We start from the raw sequence: 16,508 nt of genomic DNA, 5'->3' as shown, positions 1-16,508 counted from the left end.
AATAATTATATTTTAAAAAATAAAATAAATACAATTTAATTGATTTTTTTAACTTTCTAATATTAATTAAGTTTAATTTTAAAATTGATATACCATATAAAATTAAAATATATTTTCAAATAAATTAAAGATATTTTTTAAACAAACTAAATTTTAAGATTGTTATAATCTTCATCCGTCGTAAATTAAATTAAATTTATAAATTTACTAATTATATTATAATATATTTTCCAAAAAAGAAAAATATACCTCTGGCATAGAAGGCAAATCCAAAAGAAAAAAAGAGCAGTTAACATTGAGATCCAATCCTCGAGCAAAATAAGAACTTTAATTTTACCTTAATTTTATTCCCGTGCCAAAAAGGAGAAAATTATTACAATTAATATTAATAATTTTTTGCAATATTTTTTTTTCTCCTTTTGCTTCACAAAATCGCAATTTCGTATCGCTCGTTTCCGTTTCCATTCGAGGAGAGACAGTGCCTGCCGCCACTGTTCTATGCGCCCCCTTCATCATCATCATCATCATCGTCGTCATCATCATCATAACCATCATCCCCACCATCATCATCATCATCATCAACAACAACAACAACAACAACAACAACAACACCGCCACCACCATCACCATCTTCATATTCCTCACCCTGAGAAAACCTAGGGTTCCCTCTCCGCCAAAACCCTCCCCTATTCCATGTACGATCACTGAGGAGGGTTTCCGATTTGGATGGCATTGGGAGATTTAATGGCCTCTCGCTTTTCCCAATCCACCGTTCTCGTCGTTCCCAACCACAACCACCACGACGATTCTACTGCCTCCTCCTCCTCCTCCATCGTCCCTGCCGCCGCCGAAGACGGCGATTTCCCCCATCGCCGTGACTCCGAAACCGCCATCGCCAGCAGCAGCACAAACTACACCGGTAATGCCGCCACCAGCATGGCCTATCTGCCGCAGACTGTTGTCCTCTGCGAGCTCCGCCACGAGGCCTTCGAGGCCGCTGTTCCCGTCGGACCCTCCGACAGTGGCCTTGTCTCCAAATGGCGACCTAAGGATAGGGTGAGTTCAATCGCTGTGTTTTTGCCTCTGGAAATTTTGATTCGCTCGTCGAACCATGTTCTGTGTGTCCGTGTTATTCGCATTCTGCTGTGACGAATTCTTGATTCGCGTTTCGGCTGACGTGTGCATGAAAAATAGTGTAATTCCTCTATGTTATGTGTTCTGCCTCATGAAAAGCAATATTTTGGGCAATGAAAACATCGTTGCAGTGGTCAATGCCTTCATTTGTGGATGCATAAATAACGTCATCACGTACTTGTTGTGGATGTAATGTTTGACCTGTTAAATATCAAATTTTGCAAAAGATGGGTTTGGATCCAGCAAAGTGCAAAGAGTAACGTGCTGAGTGGTAGTGATTAATGAGAAATTTAAGAGTGAGAGTGAGTTCTATCATATCCATTGATGCAGCTTCTCTCTTTACTCTAGTGTCACTGTACATTTTAGAGGATCTCAAATTCAATCGATTCAAATAATGATAACAGTAATAGTAATAGTAAACTTGAAACATGCATTGGGGAAATTTCTTATATTGATTATACACTCAGTAAAATTGATAAATTGTCCTAGAATTGCTCGACCAAGTTAGTAATTTATGAACTTAGGCAGGGAAAATAATAGGCCTTGGGTAAATCCTTGTGGCTTGTTTGTGTAGATGAGAGGTTGGTAGTTTGTTACATTGTTAAAATAGCAGAAGTTGGTTTACACTTGACGGTGATAAGTCTGGTCGAATTATACAAATGTAAAATATAAAAATAAATATGCATGCTGTTTTAAAAGAAGTGTTGATTTAAATTCCAACTCTCCTTAAAATTGTGAAATAGGCAAGCCACTTCTTCCTAGTCTGACTGTATAGCTGAAATTTAGTGTTAGTGAGTTTTCTTTTGCCAATTATTTTTTTTGCTTCAGTGTTCTTCCTTTTTACAACTAGTTCTACTTTTTGCAAAAATAAATTGAGGTTTCTTCAACATAAGCAGCTATTTGGTGGTGGTTAATGTTCTAGAGGCATCAGTAGAATGAAGTTCCATTCACTCTGGCTGTCTGACATTTACAATCTTCTAAAATGTCTTATTATCATAATGGATGTAACTTGAGAAGGTAGAATGAGATTTTTCTCTTTAATGCAATATTATATTTATTGCTGCATTTGAAATAACATATTATGATGTAGTGTGAAATGTGTTCTAAATCACAATGGGTTTTGTGGTGACAGTGACTAGCATAATTGCTTTCAGTGCTATAAAAGAAATCTGCTTTATTTTTCTGTTTAATTATTTACAGTTGGTTCTTTTCTGGGGGAAGGGTGGAGCCCAAATTGTCTATATAATTTTCCTCCCTTATTTATAAATGGTGTAATAGTCTACCTTTGTGAGGGATTTCTTGAAGTTATACTGGCATTGTACATTTTTTTTTCCAAATCAGAATAAATTTTCATTCAGAGTTTCTGTTTTTTCCTGCTAAGATGTTCTAACTTCTAATGAATGTTTCTGAAAGATGTTTGTATATTTTATATGTGGCAAGAAGTATGCTTTGTTTTAACTCCTAATTTTGTGATGCAGATGAAGACAGGATGTGTAGCTCTAGTATTATGTTTAAACATTAGTGTTGATCCACCAGATGTAATAAAGATATCCCCTTGTGCCAGAATGGAGTGCTGGATAGGTCTCTTTTTAACGTTCTAATGTCATTTACTTTTAATTAATTTTCTGTATTTTGTGCTGCTAAGTTACTTCCTGGCTTTGAGATTTTTTTTTTGCATTTTTTGTTTTATTATTGTTTGGAAATAGCTATGGGTTTCTTAATAATGTTATAGTTTTGTTTTTTTGTCATAACTATTTGTTTTTACAAGTTCATATCGCTGTTCTATCCAAACCAATAGTAAATGAGATTTTTTGGCTGTAAAACATATAGCATGCTGCTTTGCACTTATATTATATCATATCGTTGAACATTTAGACTTGTACTTTTACTTGCCTTATCCAAGCCTACTTATTTAGAATTAGTTGGTTCTTTGTCAATGAAAAATGTAGATAAATAAAGTAGAACCTTTGTGATGTATCAAAACTGTAGATGCTTGCAATTATGGTTGTGGTGCATAGGCATTTTGGAGCTTGACTTTTCAATACTGCAGATCCTTTTTCTATGGCACCACAAAAGGCATTGGAGTCAATTGGAAAAACTTTGAGCAGCCAATATGAAAGATGGCAACCAAAGGTGCAAATGTTTACCTAGTTATACTAAACCCTATATTACCTTTTGAAATTGATTTTTAGTTAACCTTGTGGGCGTGTTTACAGGCCCGCTACAAATGTCAACTTGATCCGACAGTGGAGGAGGTGAAGAAGCTTTGTACTACATGTCGTAGATATGCAAAGTCGGAGAGAGTTTTATTCCATTACAATGGGCATGGTGTGCCAAAGCCAACTGCGAATGGTGAAATTTGGGTCTTCAATAAGGTCATTTTTTCGCCTTCCTAGTTGTTAAAGTGAGACAATTATTTGATAAATGTTGTTCTGTTAATACTGGAAATGTAGAATAGACAAGGATGTATCTGTATAGATTCCCATGTCCAAAAATGTAATTTTTTCTTTAGAGGGAGGTAGAAAAAATGAAAATGGGAGAATGGAAAATGAGTGAGTTTGAAAGTAGGAGAAATCTATGGATAGAAGGAATGTGGGGTGGCCAAAGTATGAGAAGAAAATGGGTAAGGTAGAAATTTCACTATTTTTAGTCTATGTAAGATGAGTATAATGTATGTTACAAACCCAAGAATCAAATTGAAAAAATAAAAGAAATATTTTATTGAATTGAATGGAAAGAACAGAAAATAGGAGAAAGAATGAGATCGCTCCTCTAAGGGGTTCCCTTCCACAAAGAGCAAAAGCTCAATTGCAAATGATAGCAAATCTGAATCCCCTTCCCTTTACATCTTTATCCTATTTATTTACCTCACAAATCCCCTTCTAACTAACTTCTTTCACTAACTAATTATCCTAACTTTTTTGTTGTTGTTGCTATTCTAACTATCCTAACTTTCATTACCTAACTACAATAACTATCCTAACTAACTTTCCCTTCTTTCTCTCTTAGCTCCTAACAGTATTTTAATTATATTACTTGTAAAGTCTCTTATTTTGTTCAGCTTATGGGTTGGGAGATATTAAATAATCAGGAAAAAGACCAGGAAATAATTTCAAAAATAGGGGCAGATTTTTCCACAGATGAGAACTAGGGTTGACAATAATTATAAGCTGGAAATTGCAAATGTTTATACTTGTAACTTTACTATGATAATAAATGACAAACCTAAATTGGATCTAAATTTTTATTTATCAGAAAGGCTGGTTAATTTAACTCTGGCTACTATACCCAGTGGATTCCAATGGAGTAAAATGTCCTCTGTTACTATATAATAATGAAAACAACTTTATGACATTGTTAATCACATTCTTCTTCATATCTTATTCAGAGTTATACGCAGTATATCCCTTTACCAATCAGTGATCTTGATTCCTGGCTGAAGACTCCATCAATTTATGTTTTTGATTGCTCTGCAGCTGGGATGATTGTGAATTCCTTCATTGAGGTATTCACTCAAAATCATGTTAAATACTGTATAAAGGAAACTGCAAATATATAGGTGCTGATTTTTCCATTTTTGTAATTTGGACTGCCAATTTTGTTACTGGACTTGTTATTGATAGCTTCACGAATGGAGTGCTTCCAACTCCTCTGGGTCCCCAAGGGATTGCATTCTGCTTGCAGCATGTGAAGCACATGAGACTTTGCCTCAGAGTGCTGAATTTCCAGCCGATGTGTTCACATCTTGCCTTACAACACCTATAAAGATGGCATTGCGATGGTGAAGCTTCTTTCATTAATTCCTGCTTAGTTTTTCCTGTTCAAAATGTTTCATATGTTAAACACTGAGAAAGGTCTAGTATACCTTATCATTATTAGCAATATACATGGACTTCTAAATAATGCACACATTTGTAACATGAGTGATATCAGTTTACCCACTCAATCTTTTGCCTTATTATATATTTCACAGATTGAACCCTGAGTTAATTTCTTATTAACATCTGAAGAGTAGCATTTTTTATGATTTCTGATTGTATACATCATAATTCATAATCATTAATACCTTGAGTTTTTTTTTTTTTTGTTATCAGCTGATCCTATTATTTTTGGTGTAACTTATTGCTGCTAGACTTTATGTCAACTGCTGTAGGGATGATATAAAAACACCACTGATAAAGACAATTTTTACTAGAAGTTGATTTTAGTTTGACAATGTCTTTATTTTATGTAATTCCTAAGCTGTTAAGTGGTAATAAGTGTATATTTTATTCTAAAATGGCTATTAATAATTTGTTTTGTGATGTAATTTATCTCTAGGTTTTGTACTCGTTCATTACTTCGTGAGTCACTTGATTATTCACTTATAGACAAGATCCCTGGCCGCCCAAATGACCGAAAGACACTTCTGGGTGAATTGAATTGGATCTTTACAGCAGTAACTGATACAATTGCCTGGAATGTTCTTCCTCATGGTAGGTCAACCCTCTCATCTTCTTACTGACTGACGGAATTACTGTCCTGTATATTTTAACTGCAGTTATTTAGCAAGAATTTTTAGTTGGTATCATGTATTTTTATATTGATAATTATTTTTTGTCCTGCAGATCTTTTTCAGAGACTGTTCAGACAGGATTTGCTTGTTGCAAGTCTGTTTCGAAATTTTCTACTTGCTGAACGAATTATGCGATCTGCAAATTGTTCTCCTGTCTCTCACCCAATGTTACCACCAACCCATCAGCATCATATGTGGTATTGTTTGTGATTATTGTTAATTTTTACATGTGTTGACAAACTTTGTCAGCAGTTTATGTTATCATCCACATTTCACACTGCAGGGATGCCTGGGATATGGCTGCTGAGCTCTGCCTCTCTCAACTTCCGTCATTAGTTGAGGATCCTAATGCTGAATTTCAGGTATCTGGATTTTTCTTTTTGCAATAGCTCCTCCGATATAAAGTTCATTCTGAAATTGATTATTAAATAATAAGAATTAGCTCAGATATTATGGTATAACAAGAATAATTATAATACTAAAGATCATTTATGATAAGTTTTGTGCTTAGTGGATGAAGCATATGGCTTTTCTCTTTCAGCCTAGTACTTTTTTCACGGAGCAGTTGACAGCATTTGAAGTATGGCTTGACCATGGTTCTGAAAACAAGAAACCACCAGAGCAGTTGCCGATAGTTCTTCAGGTGCGATGCATGCCTTGGTTTTTGTTACCTTTGGAGTCATTGTGGTTATTTATAATACTTGTGTTATGTAAACTAAACAATTTTTAGGAAATCAGTTATCAGGCCATGTTTCCAATTGGGTTTTGGTGGGTAAGATATAATTAGCTTTTCTAGGGTGAAATTATTTCAAATTTGTTGATGTACATCATCATCCTTATGATGGACTTGTGGAAATTAGTTAAATGGTTTGTTTATTGAGTTTAAACTCTTAGCAAATAGCAATATGGCTAGAATCCAGAAGTAGTAATGGCAATGAACATTTTCTGATTTGTTCATTCAGCCAACAGTGTATGGGTAGTACTAAATGCTTCTCTCAAAGTGTTTCATTATTCTTTGTTATTTATTTATTATGGGGACTTTCTAGCAAGTTGTTTTGTATAGGTTTGCTAATCTTACTCGTACATTTACGGTGATCAGTTGTGCTATAGAATCTCATTTGCATAGTGACATTTCAACCTTTTGGTTTATGCATTTACAACTCTCAGTTCAGTTTTTGCCCTTTTCACTATATGTATATTTTATACTTCTGGGAAAGTTGTTTTGCAGTTGTTGAGGCTTTGCGCACATTGATAAGTATTAATTTTCCTATTTCAGGTTTTACTTAGTCAATGCCATCGATTTCGGGCTTTAGTACTCCTTGGAAGGTTCCTTGATATGGGGCCATGGGCTGTAGATCTGGTAATTTTTCTCTCAGCTCATTGACTTCTGTTGCAACTGTTTTACCTATTTATAAAAGGTTTATGATATTATGACTTGATACCAAGTTTTTTTTTATGTAGGCATTATCTGTTGGAATATTTCCTTATGTTCTAAAGCTGTTGCAAACAACTACACCAGAACTGCGGCAGATTCTTGTATTCATATGGACAAAGATTCTTGCACTTGACAAGGTACTTGTGAAAGAGGATAATTTGTCTTTAAGACGATGTCATTTATGTGAGTTTTGCTCAATATGTAAGTCATTGAAGTTTTGCTGTGAGCCTGTGACAGACAAAGATGTTTTTACTGTAACTATTGCAGTATATAAACATGTGTACGTGGTACTGGACAAACTGAGAAAAGTTGAAAGAGGAAAAGGAGAAGATAATAAAAATAGGGAATGAAGCATTTACACTTTTTTTAGATGAAAAGAAAGGTTTTAAAATTTGAAATGGAGGGAAAGCTTGCAACCGGGAGTTTAGAAGTTTGCGTTTCTTGAATTTTCTTGATTCCCTAATTTTCTTCATTGCTTTTCAATCAAACAATAATTTTTTTTGCAAATTCCAAAAATTCTTTCTACCCTATTTACTCTCTCCATTTGAGCATAGGGTAGGGCCAATATGCTGGTGCTCAATCATTCAACACTATTAATAAATCTTTATATAGGCAATCCTATTTTAACTTTTCTTTGGAATGACAAACATTCAGTTGGCCATTGATCATTTTATTAATTTAATTCCAAAGTTAATAAAAAAATGCAAACCATGTTATCAAATTCATGTGAACAACTCCTTAATTATACAATGGAATTAATAACTGACTAATTGTGAATATTACAAAATTTTCTATTTTTCCCTTTAATATGTATGTCCTATTTTATTTTCCTCAAAAATTTGGTGTTGAAACTCAGTGTTGTATGTCTATTGTGTCTGGCAATGATGATGTCCCATTGCTGGGTTGCAGTCATGTCAGGTTGATCTAGTGAAGGATGGCGGTCATATCTATTTTATTAAGTTTCTTGATAGCATGGAAGCATATCCAGAACAACGTGCAATGGCTGCTTTTGTTTTGGCTGTGATTGTGGATGGTCATAGACGAGGCCAAGAAGCTTGTATTGAAGCTGGTTTGATCCATGTCTGTTTAAAGCACCTTCAGAGTTCATGTCCTAATGATTCACAAACAGAACCCCTTTTCCTTCAGTGGCTTTGCCTGTGTCTGGGAAAATTGTGGGAAGACTTCTCAGAGGCACAAACATTTGGTTTGCAGGAAGATGCAACTACTATATTTGCTCCTCTACTGTCTGAACCCCAGCCAGAGGTTTACTGCACTTCTTATTGGCTCTTTTTATGGTTGCCAGCTGATTATGATTTTGGTGTATTAACCAAATAAATTGAGTCATGTAATTTATTGTTTTGCAGGTTAGAGCATCTGCTGTTTTTGCACTGGGTACCCTTCTTGATGTGGGATTTGATTCATGTAGAAGTGTTGGAGGAGATGAAGAATGTGATGATGATGATAAGTTTAGGGCTGAAGTTAGTATAGTTAAGAGTCTGTTATGTGTTGCTACAGATGGGAGTCCATTGGTGAGGGCAGAGGTAGCAGTGGGTAGGTGATTAAGCATAAAAATTTATTTATTTTGAATGTTTTGTGAAATGATTTTATGTTCTTTATGATAAGTAGTGAGGCTGGTGCTTATTTATTTTTTTAATAGATATCATCCCTGCAAATGCCTAATCATCTGCAAACAAGTTCCTAATGGTTAGTTGTTTCTGAACTTAGAAAAAGACGAAAAAAGACTTTAAACTAATTAACTATTGTAAATGAATAAAAAAGAAAATTTAGATAAGAAAAGTGATTAAACTTGCATCTAAATACTTCATTTGTCACTATTATTATTTATTATTTATTATTATTATTATTATTATTATTATTATTTATTTCTGATTGTTATCTCTAGTTTGTTAATTATGACTGCAAATTGGCTTGCAGTCTAAGATAACTTAATGTAGTCTTTATAGCTGGGAGGACTGGTGTGCTTTAGGGTGGGATGGATCTGGGACGTTTTTCTGACTTTTCTTTTTTGTAAACTTTCAGCCCTAGCACGATTTGCTTTTGGCCACAACAAGCACCTGAAATCTATTGCTGCTGCATATTGGAAGCCCCAGACTAATTCTTTGATAAATTCCTTACCTTCATTGGCTAATATAAAAGGTTCAGTTGTTGGATATCCTAACCAGAACCAACATATACCTCATGGAAGTATTGTTTCACCTCAAATTGGTCCTATTAGGGTTGGTAATGACAAATCTTCAGTGGTTCGAGATGGACGGGTCTCTTCTAGCAGTCCTCTCACTACTTCAGGGATCATGCATGGGTCCCCATTGTCTGATGATTCTTCTCATCATTCTGATTCGGGAATACTGAATGATGGTTTCAGCAATGGAGTAGTTAATCACACTGGGCCAAAGCCCTTGGATAATGCTTTGTATTCACAGTGTGTACTTGCTATGTGTACTTTAGCAAAAGATCCATCTCCGCGCATTGCAAATCTTGGTCGCCGGGTGCTGTCCATAATAGGTATTGAACAAGTGGTTGCAAAACCATTGAAATCTAGTGTTGTTCGGACTGCTGAAGCTACAGCTTCACCTAGTCTTGCCGGACTGGCTCGGTCCTCTTCTTGGTTTGATATGAATGGAGGTAGATTTCTCTGTCCAATTTATTTAACTGTTAATGTTGTGGGATAATTTCCTATGTAGCTTGGTAAAGTTTATTGCTTTGTATCAATTTATTCTTGTGATAATTTATTGCTTTTCTATTTATTATTGCTTGCTGCTTTTGCAGGACACTTGCCTTTGACCTTCAGAACTCCTCCAGTCAGTCCACCTCGCCCAAGTTATATAACTGGAATGCGTAGAGTATGCTCATTGGAGTTTAGACCCCACCTGATGAATTCTCCTGATTCTGGATTAGCTGATCCACTTTTAGGTTCCAGTGGAACCTCTGGGGCTTCAGATCGCAGTTTTCTTCCACAATCAACTATATATAATTGGAGTTGTGGTCACTTCTCCAAACCACTTTTAACTGCTGCAGATGATAGTGAAGAGGTATTAGCTAGAAGAGAAGAGAGGGAAAAATTTGCATTGGAGCACATAGCAAAATGCCAGCATTCTGGTTTGTATTTTTTTTTTCTAATAGTAAGTCTTCACAGATGTTTGGTTGATGACTTTATGTCATTTTATTCTTTCAGCTGTTAGCAGGCTGACAAATCCAATTGCTAAATGGGACATAAAGGGTACACAAACAGCATTGCTGCAACCTTTCTCTCCTATAGTTATAGCTGCTGATGAGAATGAACGAATCAGGTATGAAAAGTTCATCAATACCATCATTAGTTAAGTTGAGACTGTTGTAAAGCTGGCATGTCTTTAGACAAAGTGCCAGATAGTGTTTCTTTTTTTCTTCTTCTGTGTTTAGAGAATATTAGGACAATTATATACACGCCATGAGGGTATCTGTAGCTAATGGTTAAGAGTTATCAATTTTTAAATCTTGTTTAAATTCAGGGTTGGTAGTACAAAGCAAGACTGGTTGACATTTATCAAATATAGACTCCTTGGCATTTAAATGACAAAATTCTTAGCATAGTTTTACAGACAATAGCAATTGTGTTTTGACTAGATCGAATTTCATTGCTGTTCGTCTTTGTATTTCACCGTTTTGATTTTTGTTGTTGAATAGTGTCCTTTGGTGTTTTCCACAGGATATGGAACCACGAGGAGGCAACACTGCTAAACAGTTTTGATAATCATGATTTTCCTGACAAAGGAATTTCTAAGCTCTGCCTTATAAATGAGCTTGATGATAGCTTGCTTCTTGCTGCTTCATGTACTTTTCTCTGCTGTTTAATATTATCTATTCTTTTCTCAATTTTTTTTCAGAGTATATAATATTATGTAATCTTATGATGCAGCTGATGGAAACATCAGGATTTGGAAAGATTATACTCTGAAGGGTAAACAAAAACTTGTCACTGCATTTTCTTCAATTCATGGCCATAAACCTGGTATGAGGAGTCTGAATGCAGTTGTTGATTGGCAACAGCAATGTGGTTATCTGGTATATGGTTCTTTGCTTATGGTTCTTTGCTTATTTTTGGGAATGTGGGATTCCTTCCTCTCCCAATCAAGTCCCTTAAATAGAAACTCTTATTCTTCCTCTATATTGTGATGTTAATGATTTTTTTATTTTATTTTTTGGGGTGATGTTCCATGTCCCAATTATACATTTACCAGTATGCATCGGGTGAGATGTCATCTATTATGCTATGGGATCTTGATAAAGAGCAGCTTGTTAATTCTATACCTTCATCATCAGATTGCAGTGTCTCAGCTTTGGTAAGCCGCATCTATTTGTGATGTAGTTTGTCTTGGTAATTATTATATTTGCTCAAACAATTATTTTCGCATGATAGTTAGGCAGAGGTTATACTTTAAGGTAAATGTACTGATTTATTTTCTAAGAAAATTGAGCTAAATCTTTTGCTAGGTTTGACATGACAACTACCTTAGACGTCTTAACTTGTAATTCATGATGTCTTGTAAAGCCTCTTTTTCATAATAATGGTTAATTGCCTATTACTTTGAACAATCCCTCCCTCCTCACTTTTCTTGGGCTTCTTCAAATTACTGCTTGTGTTTGAACGTGAGGACTTAAAGTACCTTTGTTGATTGAATGTTTACCTTCTCTAGGGCAAATTTTCAATCCCAAATAGTGGTGCTGGTGCACAGTAGCATACCTCAAATCTACTGTAGCAAGTAGCGAGATGCTGGCTATTATTATCATATTATAATAGTGATAGTGTTACTTTCTTCTTGAAACGGCAGCTTTCAAAGTCTCTCTAGGCTAATGAAGATAGGGCTATAACTCCTGACTTGAGGTTTTGAGAATAGGATTTGGTGGAAACTGGGATCAAACATAATTACTTTTCATTCTGATCAATTGTTGTACCGATGGGTGTTTGTGAAAGAAGATTTTTGGGAATGATGGGCACTCATCATGTGCTGCAGCTTGAGGAAAAGATACCTCGATGAAATTTGAAACCCAATCAGGATAACAAACGCCACTGTTCAAAGTCATTGATATGCACTGGCTATGCAATCCCTCTACTTGATTTGATAATTGATCTCTTGCTTCCAGATCTGCCTTGTGGGTCTGTTGAAGGGAGGACCGGAAAAAAAGGGTATATTTCATATATGGTGGGTGAGGGGATGGCCGCACATCAGCAGTAGGAAGGTCCAAGTTAGGTGTCTGTACAGGGGAGAATTGGTCTTGAATTTAGTTTAAGGTTACAGAAAATTGTAAGGAAGTATTTGGCTAATGTCCACTTCCACTGTTTTTAGATTGGGAATTGGGAACAAGCCAACCAGCAAACAGGTAGTTACCAAACACTACCTTCATTCTTTGGAATGAACAAAACCATATGCCTAGATTGGCGACTTAAGGATTTGGGAGATGAGCCCTTCTCTGCACAGGGAAATTTGCCTGGATCTTGATACACCCATGCATCTCTTTTTCCTGCTACCTCACTCCCCATCCCAGCTTGGTTTTGTTACATGCCACAGAAAGACACCCATTCTTTTTCTCTCTTTGCTGACACTTGATTGGATCCTTAGGTCCTATTTTTGAGACATGGTGACAATATGAACATAAGAAAGAATAGTCTGTATTGTGAGGAATCAGTTTTTATTTAGCTATCTGCGTCAATGGAATGGATCTCTTTTTTAGCTTATCTGTATGCTCACCCAATTGGATCGGACTCGCCGTTCCTAGTTTTGACAGACATTAAATAGTTTATGCTAAACCTATATATATGCTAAGAAAAAGACATTCATAATTGATATTTTAATGATCAAAAGCCATAGAAGGCAACACAACATAGAAAGAGGAAACTTGAGAGACCTGTTTCAGATTGTGGAGTCTGGTGCAACAAAGAAGAAAGAATAGAGCAGGGATGTAACAGTAACTTGGGAGAATGGAGTAGAGAACAAAACAGAGATCTGTAGAGGTCAACAGGCTGGCTTGAAAAATACTGCCAGAGAAAGGTGGATGGGTGTTATTTATCCAGTGTCAAGACTCAAAAGTGTTGCATCATGGTGGGTAAACAAAGGAAACTAGGAATTTTCATTCAACTCTGAAAGGGGGGTGGGGGCTGGTTGAAATTGCTATCTTGCCAACAAAAATAATAACCCTAAATGATGCTGTTACAAGGGGTAAAACTGGGTTTTAAAATTCTATCATTGTAACACTGATTCAGTGTGAAGGCTGTGATTGTTGCTATGAACCAAAACTACTTGGCAAACTTGACTTCTATGGTGGTCCAGGGCCACTGCCTTGCAATGCTACTATAATTCACTATTAACTACTAGTTCTAGAATTCAATTCTTTACCTGTCTCTGTTTTCATGCTTAGCCCATGTCTATTTTGGATATTATGAGTGAAGGTTACCTTCTCATACCAACCTCTTCAAATATGTTGAAAAGATTTAGGATTTGGAGAATAAAGAAACTTGGGATGGCTGGGGTATGCTTTCAGATAGTTTACTGTATATTTTCATTTTCTTCTTGATGACGATTTTAGGAGAAGCTAAAATCATTGAGCTAATTGCTCAGACAACTCGGGGGTGCTTGGTTGTGTGCTATCATATCTTTGAACTGTTTCTATGGGATTTGCTTGCAGTATTATTTTTTTCAATCTGTAATAAGATAACAATGAAGTTCTTTATAAACAAATTTTATCCTTTGATTTCCAATCATGTGTTTCAGGCTGCATCTCAAGTTCATGGGGGACAATTTGCAGCTGGTTTTGTAGATGGTTCTGTCAGACTTTATGATGTTAGAACACCTGAAATGTAAGCACCTCGGATGAATTTCTTCTATCATGGTGCAGTTATAATTGTTTTTATTGAATTGAGAAACATTTTTATTTACCAGCTCCTATATAATATTCTTTTGACTTTTGACATGGTTACTTGCATGCATTTACATATAAGTTTTATCAAGTAAAAACCTTTTATGGTTCAATTTAGAAGCCTCCATGTCTTTAATTAATGACAATCATGCTTTCCAGGCTTGTCTGTGGATTAAGGCCTCACACTCAGAGAGTAGAAAAAGTTGTGGGGATTGGCTTTCAACCTGGATTAGACCAAGGAAAGGTAAAGAGTACCTTGCTAGGCTTGTCATTGGACTTTTAAAATTGATCATGTGATATCATGTTTAACGGCTCAAATTAACTTTTTTCATTCTCATAAATATAACTTTCTCACTAGATACATCCCCTATATAGTATTTGATGGCTTCTGCATATAATTTGTTCTTGGTTGAAATTTAGTGACTGATCTGTGAATGTAATTTGAAATGGGTGATGAATCATATGAAATAATGTCATTTTTTCCTTCAGATTATCAGTGCTTCTCAGGCTGGGGATATCCAGTTTCTTGACATAAGAAATCATAGCGGCACCTATCTCACTATTGAAGCCCACAGGGGCTCCCTCACAGCTTTAGCTGTACATAGACACGCTCCAATTATTGCCAGTGGTTCAGCCAAACAACTCATTAAAGTTTTCAGCCTGGGAGGTAATCAACTAGGCACCATTCGATACTATCCTACCCTAATGGCCCAGAAAATTGGTTCCGTAAGCTGCCTCAGTTTCCATCCATACCAAGTATTACTTGCTGCGGGTGCTGCGGATGCATGCGTATGTATCTATGCTGATGACAACACTCAAGCAAGATGAATCCTCATTTTTTCCCATGGTGATTTCATCGGTTGTCTCCAGCTCAGAAGAGTGCATCAAACATCTCTCAGGAATGCCACTCATATTTCTTGCAGCTGGATAATCCTGTGAAGATGCTTTTATCCCTCTCCGCTGTGAATACATCTGAAAATATTGGTAGGGGTACATTCTGCTGATAGTGTATGCAAGATATTCATTAGCCTCCATGGTAGAGGGTTGCACTCGACAGGAAGAAAATCGTGCTTATTGATTGGAGGCTTCGGCAAATAATGTCATCTTCGTAAATGTGTGTAAATATCAATTTCTCCATAATTATATTTCATTCCTGTTTTGCGTGCTATTTTCCACCCTTGATTTGTAAATTTTTTAGTCAGAATACAAAAGCTAGTTTGCTGACAAATGTGAGTGATTGACTCCTGATAAATGGGGCATGTCACTCATGGTTGTAGTTTCCGTGGAATTGGGGACCCTTGTTTTTAACCAACATGTAATTAAATTCAAGTTTGTCCAAGTGTGAAATTTCTGTCAAGCTAGTGGTGCACATTCTATTGAGCTTGCGACACGGTGCTGTGATAGTGATTTCATTCGTTGCACAAGGAATATTTGTCTCGTACGATGTCCCAAGCCTCCTGTGTATCTGATTTAAGTATTACTTTTGGTGCATCAACCTTAATGCTGGGGGAAGGGGGTGTTTTTCTCTTTTCACGGTCATGTCATGTACAAATGTACAGTTTTCTCCATAGGACACTGCGTATGAATGAGTCTGAAGTTTACTAACCTCTTCCGCCGCGTTGTGGTCCTTGGGAAAAACAAATCTGGGAGACTAAAATATATGTTCTTATAGAAGTCAGTCCGATCTAAGTTCTCAACATGTAAAATGAGTATCTTAAAAAGTAATTAATCATGTCCCCCAGCATGAACTAATCATGTCAAGGGTATGAAAAATGACTCTATCTTACAAAAACAGAGCAAAGTTATTGTATGAAAAATGTTACTCCTTTTTAAAATATCGTATTAATGGATTAAAATCAGATAATTGACCGGAGTTATCTTCAATTGAGTGAGTTGATATTGACGCCCTTTTTTCTTTTTGCCTTAAAATTTCTGAAAAAGATATCCAATGCAAATTTGTAATTCGCAAAACAATTCACGTCACTTCGCAATAAGTTATACATAAACTTCAATAACATTAAATAGTTTCAAACTAAATCTACTATATTATGACAAACAAATTAAATTATCTTGACAAAATAATAATGGTATTTCTATAGTGCCTTAAAGATTAAGACGATATTTTATCTTTTTTTATGTAGAATAATTATTACTTATAACTGCTAATGTTACCTTAATTATGTATAATAGACAATGAAAATGTATAATAGTAAGTATTAATAAAAATTATAGACAATCATGCCACGTTTTTAAACATTAAAACTATGTTTGAAAGTGATCTTAGAAGCAAAAGAAAAAAAAACATTTTTTTCAACAAATAATATCAAATTTAACAAATATACAAAATAGAAAAAATTTAAAAAACTTAATGACTTGTTTCTTTTTATAAAAATTATATAATATATAATATTTAATAATAAATTTTCCCTCTTTCCTTTCAAAACTGCGCTATCAAAATGATATAGGCTGCTC

At 35.4% G+C, this 16,508-nt stretch overlaps 1 protein-coding gene across 5 annotated transcripts; it reads left to right on the top strand.

The window, feature by feature from the left end:
- The first annotated feature begins 433 nt into the window (after positions 1 to 433).
- On the top strand, positions 434 to 15,485 carry LOC113861026 (regulatory-associated protein of TOR 1). Of its 5 annotated transcripts, XM_027493623.1 has the most exons (24): positions 434 to 1,056; positions 2,613 to 2,715; positions 3,185 to 3,267; positions 3,351 to 3,509; positions 4,523 to 4,639; positions 4,758 to 4,915; positions 5,455 to 5,609; positions 5,742 to 5,886; positions 5,973 to 6,051; positions 6,231 to 6,332; positions 6,966 to 7,049; positions 7,151 to 7,261; positions 8,034 to 8,387; positions 8,489 to 8,679; positions 8,782 to 8,828; positions 9,165 to 9,767; positions 9,912 to 10,241; positions 10,318 to 10,432; positions 10,831 to 10,955; positions 11,041 to 11,186; positions 11,363 to 11,464; positions 13,892 to 13,977; positions 14,196 to 14,280; positions 14,526 to 15,485. In XM_027493623.1, exons 1-24 carry the CDS (start codon positions 727 to 729, stop codon positions 14,862 to 14,864), a joined length of 4,149 nt encoding a protein of 1,382 aa, XP_027349424.1. In that variant the 5' UTR covers positions 434 to 726; the 3' UTR covers positions 14,865 to 15,485. The 5 variants fall into 5 exon arrangements, with proteins under 5 accessions (XP_027349424.1, XP_027349427.1, XP_027349426.1 ...); XM_027493626.1 differs by lacking the exon at positions 8,782 to 8,828 and having other exon boundaries at positions 4,523 to 4,621; positions 8,489 to 8,675; XM_027493625.1 differs by lacking the exon at positions 8,782 to 8,828 and having other exon boundaries at positions 8,034 to 8,376; positions 8,481 to 8,675.
- Positions 15,486 to 16,508: the final 1,023 nt, after the last annotated feature.

The sequence above is a fragment of the Abrus precatorius genome, unplaced genomic scaffold, assembly GCF_003935025.1.
Source record: "Abrus precatorius isolate BTA unplaced genomic scaffold, Abrus_2018 Scaffold3, whole genome shotgun sequence".
NCBI lineage: Eukaryota > Viridiplantae > Streptophyta > Magnoliopsida > Fabales > Fabaceae > Abrus > Abrus precatorius.
This window is presented reverse-complemented; position numbering and strand designations above follow the sequence as displayed.